The sequence below is a fragment of the Podarcis cretensis genome (genome assembly GCF_951804945.1).
Source record: "Podarcis cretensis genome assembly, chromosome: 10".
NCBI lineage: Eukaryota > Metazoa > Chordata > Lepidosauria > Squamata > Lacertidae > Podarcis > Podarcis cretensis.
Window position 1 is genome coordinate 17140550 of NC_137179.1, and position 14631 is coordinate 17155180.

The 14631-nt window shown below is 45.3% G+C and overlaps 1 protein-coding gene across 9 annotated transcripts in view; it reads right to left on the reverse strand.

Moving 5' to 3' along the window:
* The window catches only part of CALD1 (caldesmon 1), a 184393-nt gene that overhangs the window by 74302 nt on the left and 95460 nt on the right, over window positions 1-14631 (reverse strand). For 7 of the 9 annotated variants that reach the window (XR_013842789.1, XM_079992390.1, XM_079992384.1 and 4 more), the window contains exon 3: window positions 9525-9638. Coding sequence is in view for 8 of the 9 variants with exons in the window: in XM_079992390.1 (XP_079848516.1) it covers window positions 9525-9595 (71 nt within the window). In the remaining variant the exon portion in view is untranslated. Of the gene's footprint in view, window positions 1-9524; window positions 9639-10503; window positions 10782-14631 lie in introns of those variants that run through there. The other 2 variants (XM_079992388.1, XM_079992386.1) reach the window with 2 other exon arrangements.

Sequence of the window (14631 nt, forward strand, 5' to 3'; positions counted from 1 at the left end):
TCTGCTGGAAGGGCGTTCCACTGCAGGCGCCACTACCGAGAAGGCCCTCTGCCTGGTTCCCTGTAGCTTTGCTTCTCGCAATGAGGGAACTGCCAGAAGACCCTCAGCGTCCGGGCAGAACAATGGGGGTGTAGACGCTCCTTCAGATATACTGGACCGAGGCCGTTTAGGGCTTTAAAGGTCAGCACCAACACTTTGAATTGTGCTCGGAAACGTACTGGGAGCCAATGTAGGTCTTTCAAGACCGGTGTTATATGGTCTCAGCGGCCGCCCCCAGCCCCCAGTCTAGCTGCCGCATTCTGGATTAGTTGTAGTTTCCGAGTCACCTTCAATGGTTGCTGCCATGGCTGTCAGTGGCTATTGTGTGTCTTATTGGTTTCTGCGTCAATGGGTGGTGTTGATTGGCTGACGCTGCAGCAATTGGGCGGGCAATTGGCAGCTTCTGCTGGCGAGGGGATTTAGCTGCACGTGCAGGTGAGCGATTGTTGGCATTCCCTCCCCCCCCCTCAAAAAAAGCTCAACAACTCTGGGCAATCCTCCCCCGGAAAAGCTCAACAGGTTTGTGCCATCTCCCCCCATTTTCTTAAATTTGAGTCCCCCAAAATAGGAGGCGTCTTATACATGGGGGCGTGTTATACACGGAGAAATACGGTAATTGGCTTTTTTGGGATACTCACCCCTCAATAGGGCTGGATTTGGTCCCAACATCTCCAGCTGCTGAATATTCGGCTACAAGAAGCAGCTGAGATAACAAAACTTGGTTTGTTTGTGGAAGGGCCTCTTTGCTTACAGATACGGAGATTCCTTTTAGGAACATTTGGATTAGCCATGTCGCCGCATCTGCAGCATTTGCAGCCCCTATGTTTGCAAACAAAGCCATCCCCACGAAGATTTGAAATGCTACACAAATTACACAGCGTTTGGCCATAATAAGGGATTGTATGCCAAACCCCAACCCATAGTTGCACGCACATAACCACATTGCCTTCATTGAGATTTCACGCACAAAAACCAAGAGTGGAGTCTTACCAAGCGCGCTCTCTGTTTTTGTCTCCGTTTGCTGCCACAGAGCAGTAGCCATTGAAAAATGATAGCAAAGTCTTTTGCAGACAGACTTAAGAAAGATTGTCTTCCCTATCTCATGACTAGCAGCTCCCATAAGAGATGCCAGCCTTCATTTTAAAAGGCAGCAACTTAGGCCCCATCTGCACTACAGTGGGACCTCGGGTTAAGAACTTAATTCGTTCTGGAGATCCGTTCTTAACCTGAAACTGTTCTTAACCTGAAGCACCAATTTAGCTAATGGGGCCTCCTGCTGCTGCTGTGCCGCTGCTGCACGATTTCTGTTGTCATCCTGAAGCTAAGTTCTTAACCTGAGGTAATATTTCTGGGTTAGCAGAGTCTGTAACCTGAAGCATCTGTAACCTGAGGTACCACTGTATACATTTAAAGCAGTACAGTGGTACCTCTGGTTATATACTTAATTCGTTCTGGAGGTCCGTTCTTAACCTGAAACTGTTCTTAACCTGAGATACCACCTTAGCTAATGGGGCCTGCTGCTGCTGCTGAGCCACCGGAGCATGATTTCTGTTCTCATCCTGAAGCAAAGTTCTTAACCCAAGGTAATATTTCTGGGTTAGTGGAGTCTGTAACCTGAAGTGTATGTAACCTGAAAGCGTATGTAACCCAAGGTACCACTGTATACTACTTTAAAACAGCTGAGGCTTCCTCCAAGGTATGCTGGAAATTGCAGTTTGTTTTGAGTGCTGTGAGTTTTAAGGAGACCCCAATTCCCCACAAAGATCTACAGTTTTTAATAATCAACCCTTCTTCCCCATGGGACACTGTGTTCTCCCCACAACAAGTTACAATGTAAAAGCTGTAGGTTTTAGTACATTTGCCTGCAATTTTGGAACAATACTCTGATATGATCACATTAAGCAAAATCTGCTACCAAAACATTTACTTAAATTCCTTTGAATTGCATACAGTTCTTTGACATGAATTCCAATCTATGTTATTATATAGACAGGGGAACTGCTGAAGAAAGCTATTGTATCTATTGTTTTGTTGTTGTTATTTGCTTTTTTCTTTTTAATGACACCATAGTCTTCCCTTAGGAAAATTACAGTATTTCATTATTAGCCCAAAGCAGTTTTGATGTATTCTTCTATACCCTGTGAATATAGAAAATAAGACTCACAACGCAGCACACCAAAGTTTCTATGTAGGAAACAAAATAATTTACAAACATCAGATATGTCTACCATCTATGAAGTGTGAGATACCCTCAGAATTTAAAAGGGAATGAATATAAGGTTTTAAGAAACTTCAGTATCTTCAGAATAACGAAGGAGAGTCACCCCACAAGCACATAGGTGCAAGAACACCAGTCTCCCTGGGTCCTTGGACTTTTAGCCCGGAGGAAAATAGCTTCAAAAAGTAGCTTTTTAAGAGAGTGTAAATATTTTCTTAAATAGTTACACTACTTACACTCACTTAAAGGTCTCTTTACACTGCTGTTGTAAATCAGCAGATGAAAATTAAGGTCATAAACAACAAAGTCCTTTAATGAAAATGCCTTTTTCAGCTATAACAGCAGCATTGGGAGCCCCCAGCTGTAACATGGAAAATAAATCTCATAGCTGTAAAGTTGTGTGGTTTACATATGCCCTGAGGAGGCTCTTGCAAAGACATTTCATTCTGAGTCGTTCTCTTGTTTTGACCCCTCAGGGAGGGACACAGCTCAATAGCAAAGGCCGTAATTTGCACGAATAAGGTCCTAGGTTCAGTCCTGGACATCTTCACTTACACGAGGGTAAAGAACTCTATAGGAGACCCCAATGAACTGCTGTTCAGTCAGAATAGACAATATTGGACTAGATGGACAATACTGGAGGAAGGGTCATGCCCCAGTGATGGACCCCAAGCTTTGCGTACAGATGGGAATTCATACTAAGACCATTGTCTTCAGGTAGACCTTCATCTGGATCCCTGGAGAACTATGCCTATCAGTGTAGATTTAAAAAGTGCAATGGATATGAATACCTGCTGTTTATGCCCTCCTATGCTCTAACTGTATGTATAAAGCAAAAATTACCAAGTCTCCCAGGTTCTCTTGGGCAATGGAAACCAAAATCTCTGGCTCTCCATAGGGTTGCCATATTTCAAAAGGTGAAAATCTGGCTTTTGACTTGCATCCTGTGCGGAGGCAATCCGAGGTGTCAAGGCTGCAGTGCCCTCCTTTGCTCCAGAGCTGCCCAACACGCTGCTGGCACATGCAGGGCGTCGGTGACCACGGGTTTCCAGAGCCTCCAGCGGTTTGGGGAGGCAGGGGGCACCATTTCCAGCCAATCACAGGCCTCTGCGCTTCTCCCCGAGTTGCCTCGCTGTGCTTCCCGCCAGGTGCGTGGCCAAGTCTGGCGCACAGCAGGCATCACGTCCTCTCTGGCAAAGCGCACTGTGCAGCGCACCGGACACAGGAAGGGCAGCCTGGGTGCTCTCAGTGGCCCCACAAGGAGGATCAATGGGCCTCTCAGCAGCGGCAAAGCGTGGGTTGTCAGCACCCGGGGCAAGGCAAGTAATTTGCGCCCCCTAACCTGGGGCAAGGCAAGTAATTTGCGCCCCCTAACCTGGGGCAAGGCAAGTAATTTGCGCCCCTAACCCCTAACCTGCCGCCGCTGCCAGCTTCTTCTTGCTGCTGCCTGGGCTGGTCGGGTGTGGTTCTCTCCCGCGCTCAGCGCTGCACTGGGCGGCCGCTGCACTGTCCCTCCCCCAGATAGTCCCTCCCTCGCTCTCTCTCCGCTCCGCACCGCAACGCACACCTGGCACCCTCCCCCTCCACAGTGGGCGGCGACCCGGCAGCTCGGATCAGATTCGCACAGCCAGCACTGCAGTGAGAGAGAGTGAGTGAGCCAGGTAGGGGCAGAGAGCTGCGAGTGCGAGCGCGCCCCCCCAATGTTGCACCCGGTGCGGCTGGCCCCCCCTGCACCCCCACGTTACGCCACTGCCTCTCAGGCTGTCTGCTCCTGGGCCAGTGAGACAGCCAGCAAGGAAGGCCCATCTGCCATTTGCTTCCTTTTCTGCCTCCCTTTTGCTGCTGCATCTGTGACTGGAGCTGTTGGGAAGGCTGCACTGGGTTGCCATACGTCTGGGTTTTCCCGGACATTTTACCACTTAACAGAAATTTTCCCCAGATGCAATTTCTGAGGGCCCAATCCCAGATATGTCTGGGGAAACCCGGGTGCATGGCAGCCCTAGCTCTATAGCACCTCATTGCTCAGGAAAGTTGGGAGAGCAGGAGAACGTGCTAAAGAAAAGCCCATTTTACTCTTCTAGTTTTTGGGATTTGGTTTTGTTCAAAAGACAAAAACACAAAGACACTTCTTTTTAAAAAGCACTAAGCAACAACACGGGATGCAGGTGGTGCTGTGGGTTAAACCACAGGGCCTAGGGCTTGCCAAGGTCGGCAGTTTGAATCCCCGCAATGGAGTGAGCTCCCGTTGCTCGGTCCCTGCTCTTGCCAACTTAGCAGTTCGAAAGCATGTCAAAGTGCAAGTAGATAAATAGGTACCGCTCTGACGGGAAGGTAAACAGCGTTTCTGTGCGCTGCTCTGGTTTGCCAGAAGTGGCTTAGTCATGTTGGCCACATGACCCAGAAGCTGTACGCTGGCTCCCTCAGCCAATAAAGCGAGATGAGTGCCGCAACCCCAGTGTCGGTCACGACTGGACCTAATGGTCAGGGGTCCCTTTACCTTTAAGCAACAACACAGTCCTCAAACCAGCATTAATATTTCTGAAAGTCCAGCACAGCACAATATTTCCTCAATCCATCCCACCACAAAATGGTGGTTAACCATAGAGGATCCAGTAAGCCCAAGTTCAAGCTATGCTTCATACCCATAACTTCAGTTGGGAAGGCCAGTTTTATTCATTTATATTTATTTCAATGACTATTTCAGGCTGGAGCACAACTTACTAACAGTTATAACACACATACTAAAAGTCAAAACAAAATAAAAGAAAAAAAATCCTTCCAGTAGCACCTTAAAGACCAACTAAGTTAGTTCTAGGTATGAGCTTTCGTGTGCATGCACACTTCTTCAGATACACACGAAAGCTCATACCTAGAACTAACTTAGTTGGTCTTTAAGGTGCTACTAGAAGGATTTTTTTTTCTTTTATTTTGTTTTGACTATGGCAGACCAACACGGCTACCTACCTGTAACATACTAAAAGGTAAGAGCAGAAAAACATGATCTATCAATAGTAGGGATGGGGGAGGAATTTGGTTCAGTTTCTATTGAAAGATGATTCTACAGTCCCTAATACACACTTTCTGAAACAATACAAAGAACTGAAACACAGCCATCCTTTGAAAGTCTCACTTCTGCCATTACAGTCCTCCAGCTGAGTAATGTTTACAAAAATGCATATATTAGAGTGCAAAAATATGACATTTTAGTGAAAGTAGCATACACAAATGTGTTTTATTAGGGAAGACCGCTTTGCCAAAATGTGTCCATGAGGAGAAATTTGCTCTAAAATGCTGGAGAATATTCATGAGGATCTCCTTTTAAATGCAAGCTAATGTGGAGAATTAAACTGAAGGCTCAAAAAATGAGAAGTTGAAATTAAGCAAAAAAACAAAAAACAAAACAAAACCCTGACAAAATCACCCACTCCTAATCAATAGGAAGAAACCAGCAGGCAAGTCATAACCAAACAGTCCCAAGAGACCATCCCAAATGCTTATAGAAAGAGGTTTTATTTTAGCACCAAAAAGTAACCTCCATTGGCATTACGTAATCAGGCTGCTGCAGTGCAGAAGACCTGTCTCACATGATGTATAGCTCCCAAAAGGGTGATGTCAAGGAGTGCCCTGCTCCCCAAGGTGGGTCTTAAAGGTCAGGCACGGCAATATGGGGGAAAGACATTCCTCCAAGTAGCCAAATCTTAAACCACTCAGAGCATTGTAAGTCACATCTAGTGCCTTGAAACCAGGCCAGAGAACAATGGCAGCCAGTGGGCTTATTTGAGGACTAGTGTTATGTGGCTCCTATAAGATGTTCTACCCAGCATATTTGCCACCACATTATGCAGCAAGTTGCAGCCTCCATGTCTTGTTTAAGGATTGTAGTCGCCCAGTCGATAGCTTAGTCATGGATGACTGAGGTCAAGCTATCCCTGTCTGGGAATGGCTGAAGCTGGTCCAAAGACTCCATGACCAAGGCCACTTGGGCCTTCAGCAACAAAGATGAATCTAGGAGTTCTCCTAGACAATGTACCTAGGATGAAATCCTCCAACCCATAGAGCCTCCATATAGAGAAAGAGATTGTTCCTTGCTGTTTTAAACAGCCACCCTAGCGAGATGCCCACTTCCACAGACTGTTACCCAGACAGCCATCTTGGATGTTGGCCACATGTATAGAGAAGAATTCAAAACGCCCATGAGCTTGCCCCCAGTCCGTGCCAAATCAGGAAACGTTAGCTGGATATATGAGGGAGGGGAGAGGGAAATACTGATACCAGTATAATTCAAGCCAGATCTGAATGGTGCAAGTGTTCAATGAATCCCTAGAGTGTTTTAAAACCTGGAAATACTGTGGGTTTCAGGCCTTTTGTTTAATTAGTTACAATAGCACAGCTAATCAATCTTCAATCAGTTGATGGATTTAACATATACATTTCCCCATCTATACGCCATTTCAGGTCACAGACTTCATGCTTGACTTCTCCACAGATATATTCCTTGGAAGGCTCAGCAAACTTCTTTCAGACGTTTTGCAGAAATGCAAACAGAATGCACTTTTTAAACCTCTAACCTAAATTGTTACTTTACTTTATTTCTAAAGCTCCCATCTAAAGAATATTGTATAACTAGGCATTGCAGGACAAATAGGGCTACCACCACTGCAATGTGGTTACCTCCAGAACAGCGTAAGGATGCAGTGGCCTTCCAAATGTCATTGGACTACTACTCTCATCATCCCTGACCACTGGCCATGCTGGCTTGGACTTATGGGAGTTGGAGTTCAGCCACATTTGGAGCGTCACGGTTTCCTCCACTCCCTGGTGTAGAGCAGAGCACAACATCTGGTGTGGCATAGTGTATCTCCTCTCCACAGTCAGTCAGTGAGGTGAGACAAGAGCAGAGACACCACGAGGTCATGTCATGCAGTTGTGTTATATCCCATATTACCATGGAGATGGGGTGAAAATGTGACAGTAACATTAGGAAAGATGTTCTAGCCCAGCTGTACCAGAAAGAAGCTGAACCCAGAATGCTGCTCCACTTCCCCAGCCCAACTGGCGGCTGTGAAAATGGGATGGATCTCCCACCCAGCCAATTTCTAGGTAGGGTGGGCAAATTTTTCCCACATTGCCAGAGGCAAGGGGCTTACTGGGAACAAGTAGCAGCTCCCCACCCTCTTCATTTCATTGTTAAAAATTCAGTGTAAACAGCAGGAGTAATTTTTTTCTCTCAGCGGCCTAAAGGGCTGCCATGTTCTCCCATAATGCCTCACTTCAAACAATGCTATGCCCTGACATATCATCACCCCAGGGGCATTTCTCTCAAATGTTTTCCCAATAGTGAAAATTCTGCTGATTTTAAAGCAGTATAGAAACTCACAAAACTCTGCCCACAGACCTGTAGGGGGGTGAATGCACACATGTCGTAGGGGGCAACAGTGTCCCATCAAGCCACCTTCAATAACTGGGGTTAGGGAGAACCAGCTCAATACTGGAAGCAAGGTCAATGTCAAGGTAGACATGGTTGGGCACTAGCTGAGTCCCACCCTATAGCCAGCGCCCCACTCCTTGGAGCCTCCCAACCTCCTTGCTTGGTGTGGCTTCCAGTTCACATGCCATCTCAGAAGAACTGAGGAGAGCAAGGAGAAGCAACAGTAGTCTCCAAAGGCTTTGTCCTCTCTCTCTGGGAGGTGGTGCCAACTGGGTCCAGAGGGAGAGGCAATGGCAACAGCAGTGTGCCTGCTCAGAGTGGGAAACCCAACCCACAGAGATCATCTGGCCCAAGAACCTTCCCCAAAGTAGCTGAGAGTTTCTGTGCACCCTCCATTTGCATTCACACACAAGCTGGCCTAAATGAGGAGTCAGCAATCTCATATATATGAACAGTGGAATGGGCAGCTTTTCAAAACAGCTCCTTACATTGAAAATCCCTGGACACCAAATCTTCTTCGACAAGTCTCATATTCTGAACTGAATGAGGATGAAAGGCAAACTGCTTTTGCTCCACCCACTTGGCTTATTCCCATGCCAACTAAAACATGTGAAAATGCATATCCTCCAACAGTTTGAAGCCAATATCTGGGACACCAACTTCCTGGTTTTTATCACTAGAACACGGCAGCCATTTTGGTTGCTGTGATCTTGCATGATTTCGCGCCATGGTTCCCCCCCCCCAAAAAAAAAGCACTTATCAGGGCTTCATGGCCAGAAACACCCATTTTGGGGTGCCGCACGAGATTGCAGCCCTGAAAAAAGCGCTTCTTCCGGGGGGGGGGGGGGACACACAAAACGGCAACCAAAATGGCTGCCTTCTCTCACAATAAAAAAATTTGAAAGTATGCAAATAACTTCACTAAGCTCTCTTTCACAGAACTAATAACAGCAGTCGGTTGGGGGGTGCTGATGTGTGTGTGTGTTTAGACTTCTTGCCAAATACACCTCAGCTTTCATTTGGCTCACACACCACTAGGATGTAAAGGAAGCACCCAGAATAAATTCTGTTGCAGTTCATACTAGGCGTATAAGTGGTTAAAGAGCCCTTTACCTGGGTCTGAGCTCAGGGAACAGTGGTTGAGCATTGCAGCATTTGCCAAGCAGGCATCCTTGGGATTAGGTGCTTATCTAAGGGCCAGGAGGTGGTGGATTTGGCCCACAGGCTATCAGTTCCCTACCCTGGGCTTAAATAGCTTTGTTCTCCACCAGTACCATACAAAGGGAACAAGCAAGAAATTGTTCCAGAGGATATAGTACGAAAGGACGTGTTAGAATTAAACACTCTATCCACTATTAATAAGCAACGGTATTTACTGTTGCATACTATACTGTTAAGGACACATTAAAAATGTTCTCTACCAGCTTCTACTCAAACAGCCTGTAATTTCATCATAGGCTCTCAAACAGGACTGCATCGACTTGACAGTAATTAGACACTTTAAACATGGCTATTACCAGCTTCTTCTGCTCCTTTCTAATAAGGCCTATAAACTGTTTTCTGCCTCCCCGCTCCTTCAGGTAATTCCCTCCCAAGGCACAAAAGGTGGCAAATGGAATTCACAGAAGGGCCTAGTGGTTGAGGAACTGCTGTGTTCATACTGTGCAAAAAAAGAAGAAGAAAGAAAGTTGCTTTTCTTAAACTTTCAGGCAGCATGGTCTGTTGAACCATGTCTCTTCGGTTCATTTTAGCGGGAGGAAGTCTCAGAGACAAGGCTTTTTTAAAAAAGTAAAAAATAAAACTGCAGACAGCATTTCCAAATAAAATTTAATTACTCACCTCTCTGCTTCCAGGCGCATCTCCTCTCGTTTTTGCCTCCTGAGCTCTCTGCGACGTTCAAAGTCGTCCATGGCGTGCACTCAGACTTGGTTAAACCCCCCAAATCAGACTGAACTTCAGGGAGAAAGAGAAAGAGAGAGGCGAAAGTTGCTTAGAACAACACATGGAAATGAAAGGGTGCCTTTAATTAACTGGGTTACATTAAATTTTTGTTCGCCTTTTAAATTCAGCTCCAAATTCAGTTCTCTATCACATTCCCCTTGATAGTAAACTGGATCCCCAAAGAGTCACGGAGATAAAATGTTAAAAATTTTGATGCAACACATTTTGGAATTCAGCTCCCTAACTAGAAATTAAGATTTTTAAAAGTAAACAAGTACATTTTCTATTTGTTATGCAAAGGCTTTTTTGTGCCGGGGGAACAGTCTTTTTTAAAAAAAGAAACAAAAAATATATAAACAATTTTATTATTCCTTAAGATTGCACAACAGTTGACAAAACAACTATATATTATTTAACCACGGTCTAGGTATAATAAACATGAGCAATGTATACATTTTAACATTAGTTTGGTTACTGGAACTGTGAATGAAATATTAGTTAATTTGTAACATCACAATTATACAATTGCAGACTTGGGGGAGAGAGAGAAAGAGAGAGAAAGAGGAGGGGAAAACTGTAACTAAAGAAATCAACCAACTTTTTCCAGCAAAATGCTACCCTGAACTTGAAAGACGTTTTGCCTTGCTAGCCACACTACTAAAAGGAGGAATGTTGGGAAGATTAAAGGTGGCATTAAGGGTGGAGAGAGAGAACCTAGTGTTTTAAAACATCATCCAGTCAAAGGCAATTTTGCTATAAATCCTTCTTCAGAAAGCAAAGCTGGAGGTTGGCACATTTTTGCTGGGTTTGGGGGAAGAAGGGTGGGGAGGGGAGAAAGAGACAGAGCTTGATCCCTGCAATTTAAACAGGCACCTACCTTCCTCCTGAGGGTTTACTCCATGAAATATTTGCTCTCTTCTATAGTTCCTTCATATGCAAAGCCCTCTCACAGCCTTTGGTTTATATCCTATCGAGACAAATATAGGAGAATTCTCCTGCAGGCCCCAAACTTAAAAATGACTACCAGAAAAGGGAAAGCTTCTCTCTTTTTTGTCCCTGCTTTGTTTACAGAGCTGTCAGTGGTTAGTTAAACTCTGCCTGGAATCTGGCATTTAAGGCCTGCTCCAAGATTGCTTCCTGTGCAGAACAGGAGGCCCTCAACTTCCTCTGGAATTCTAGCCTAGACTCTGCACTCAGGGTGCTTTTTTTATTTATTTAAAAGGGAGAGAGGGAAAAAGAGTCCTCCCCCCTCCCTTGTGCAAAATTTCCAACCCTTTACTCCAAGTTCAGGCATTTGCAATGAAGGAAAGAGGAAAGAGAAGGGGCGGGAGGACACGGGGTTGATGCACAGTGCAATTTTAAGGAGACAAAAAGAAAACTGGAATTAGTTAAAGCTTGCCTGCTGATTATATGTATATATAGGGCTTGCTCACATATGATTACTTGGTGGAAGTGAGACAGAGGAGGAGGGGAGACCCATGCAGAGGCCTTCCTTAATATTTGAACAGGAAGACTGTTGCCATGCTTATCGAGTTGAAGGGCACATCTCACAAAGGTGGGGGAGGGGAGCTGGACAACCATCAAATATTTTCATATTGCAGTGGTACCTCGGGTTACATACGCTTCAGGTTACAGACTCCGCTAACCCAGAAATATTACCTCGGATTAAGAACTTTGCTTCAGGGTGAGAACAGAAATCGTGCAGCGGCAGCGCAATGGCAGCAGGAGGCCCCATTAGCTAAAGTGGTGGCATTTAAAGCACCATGATACCCCTTTAAACAGTCACAGCTTTCCCCAAAGAATTATTGGAGCTCTAGTTTCTTAAGGGTGCTAAGAGTAATTATGAGGTTCCTATTCCGCTCCTGAAGCTACAATTCCCTGAGTGGTTTAACAACTACTCACTCTTCTTTGCAAGGGTGTTCTAGGAACTGTAACTCTCTGGCTGCAGTTGCAGTCCAAAATATCCAGAGAGCACCAGGTTGGCAAACATGGCTCTAGGCTTTGCCCTCTGGCGGAGAGCTCCACCCCCCAAAGCTCTCACCCAGAACACAATATCACAGCATTTGGCAAACCTATTGTGCTCAGCTAGATCGGGAAATGGGACGCGGGTGGCGCTGTGGGTTAAACCACAAAGCCTAGGGCTTGTTGATCAGAAGGTCGGCGGTTAGAATCCCCGTGAGGGGGTGAGCTCCCATTGCTCAGCCCCAGCTCCTGTCAACCTAGCAGTTCAAAAGCATGTCAAAGTGCAAGTAGGTAAATAGGTACTGCTCCGGCGGGAAGGTAAACGGCATTTCCGTGTGCTGCTCTGGTTCGCCAGACGCGGCTTAGTCATGCTGGCCACATGACCCGGAAGCTGTAATCCAGCTCCCTCAGCCAGTAAAGCGAGATGAGTGCCGCAACCCCAGAGTCGGCCACGACTGGACCTAATGGTCAGGGGTCCCTTTACCTTTACCTTTAGATCTGGAAACAGCAGCAACTGTTTTCAGCTTGTTTTAGCCAAAGCAAGGAGTAGCAAACGATGGGAGACAAATGCTGAAATTTCCTAATGGCCAAATGATGACAAACGCAGAAGGAAAACTCAGTTTCTGGCACTCTGATGCAGAGACACTGAATACAGGCATGGGAGGAAAATGATCAATTCTGATTGACTGGGGTTATTTAAGCAGAGGCTAAGGGTCCATCTGTCAGGATGTTGTAGCTGCGCTCTACGCTGCAAAAGCTGCTAGGAGCAGGGTGGGTAGACTAGATGCCTTCCTAGGTCCCTTTCCTTCAAAGCAGCGTTCTATGGCCAACATATCAGTGATGTGGAGCTGTGCCAACCTATCAACATCCAAGCACCTATGCACTGTCGTGCTGTACACATGAAAACAGATATATGCTTGCAGCACTTCAATGGTCATTCAAGGATCACAGTCCACCACCCCCATAGTATTCATTAAGGGTCTATACAAGCAGCCTCAGGCCTAGCATTGCTTGGGCATTCTAAGAAACCAAAACATTGGCGCAGTTATGAAATCAGTGATTAAAATCAGTGTGGTTTTGAAAGGCTCGGTCCACCATCTTGATTCAAAATAGGGGCCCAGTTGTATCCAAACATAGACAAAAGCCCTCACCTTGATCTTGGAAACTAACATTTCTTCATGATCGTTTAAGAGGCATCCAAACGCACAGTGGACAAGCAACTTTCCAAAATGTATAGCAATTGGTTTATTCTCCAAAAAAAAGTGTGCAAATCTCAGAGTATGGCTGCATTTTGGCTTCTGTATCTTTTCTACAAAGTGCTGACTGGGCAGTTTACGTTTATACATGATCTGCATCAAATGTCTCCCCCATCCTGAATGCAGGCCCTAACTAGAAGTTGCAGGGGACTTGTGGCGGCGGCTGATTCATGTCCTAATCTCCCCACCCGCCATAGACTTGGTAACTTCCAGCATAATATATGGCAGACATCTCAGTCAGCCTTCCCCTTGCCCTCCGAAAGCCAAACTGATGATTCTGAGTGGAGGGTACAGCAGGGTGAAGTGGAATGACATCACACCACTCATTGTCTTTTACTAGGCTTCTTTTTAAGTAGCAAAATTTTAATATGAAAAGTACAAAATGGGGAGGGGGGAATCACAAGATCTTTTTTAAAAAAAGAATCCTAGTCTCTACAGTAGCCTTAAATGCTTATTAGAATAATGAAATCGGGGCACAGGGAAGGCATGCTGCTCACCCCCCAAAAGTTGTAATTTAAGAGCACACAACATTTCGTTAAGATGATACAAGCTAGAGTTGTGGTCTGCAATACTACAAAGCTTAAGGAGGCTGCAGAAAGGATCTGGAGGAAGTGGACACATATTGTAAACAATTCACAGTGCCCAAAAACAGCTTAGAAAAAACTGAGGGATGATGATGGAGGTTAAAGTGGCCACAGCTGAAGGTCACCAACTCTTTTAGCAGCTGCTATTAGTGGAGGCATGAGAGTGACTGGGTCTGTTTGTATGCGTAGCCTTGTCTAGGATGTGAAATGGCTAATTCCAAGCGCACTGGACATTCTGGCCTTTGAGGGTATAAAATGCATTGCTTCAGTTGCGTGTATGCTATGGCATCTGCTGAACCACAAGCAAGCGACCCCGGGGAAGAAGACAGGCGAGCCATTCCAATTCTCCCTTCCCCACCCCCTCCACCATCTGAAAAGTCAAGCAAACTAGCAGCAATCCGGACTCGAGCTTCGGTTGTTTAAACTGGCACCCTGAATTTATAGCTATGTGAAGCATTCTTCTGCAATATCTAAAAGAATTAGATATTCTTAGTCTGTCTGGAAGGAAAACAAATAAATCTGTTTTCTATCAAAACCTGTTCAGAAATATTTGGAAGTGAAAAATTCTCCAGAAGACTACAAGGGAGGGAGGGTCATTGGCCATTGTTCAGACCTGCTATAAACAGGGACAAGTTCTGCAGAAACTGAGAAGAGGTTGAAACCACTCGGAGGCACCTGTTTAACCCTTTGGCATGCTACATGTAAACCAGGGGGAGAAATTAGCTTGGTCTAAATGTTAATGAAAACCTACCCAGTTCACGCTTTCGAGACCCACACACAAGCTGAAATGCAGCAGTCCTTCAAAACTCATAGCCCTCCTCATTGTGATGCAGTCCTCCAACCACAAAATGCATACAGACTGTGTATTTTAGACTAAAGCAGGAACAAAAATGCATATATTACTGAAAATAACACAAAAAAGCATCCCAACAGGGGAAATTGCTTGCAAAAATGACTATATTAGGCAAAATAGCACACACAAAAATGTGCTTCTGGAAATCTAGCGGAATGTAGTAGAAATTTAGTGCTCATTTTTGTGCTAATCATTCCCATTAAAAAAAAAAACCAAACCATTTGCAGCCCTAGAAACCCATATTGTGGGTGCTTTGCTTGTGTAATGAAATATTTGGGAGTATTTTGGCATACCTCACAGTGAATCATAGGGGAACGGAAGCATGCATGAGTGGAAAAGGGTAATGGAGT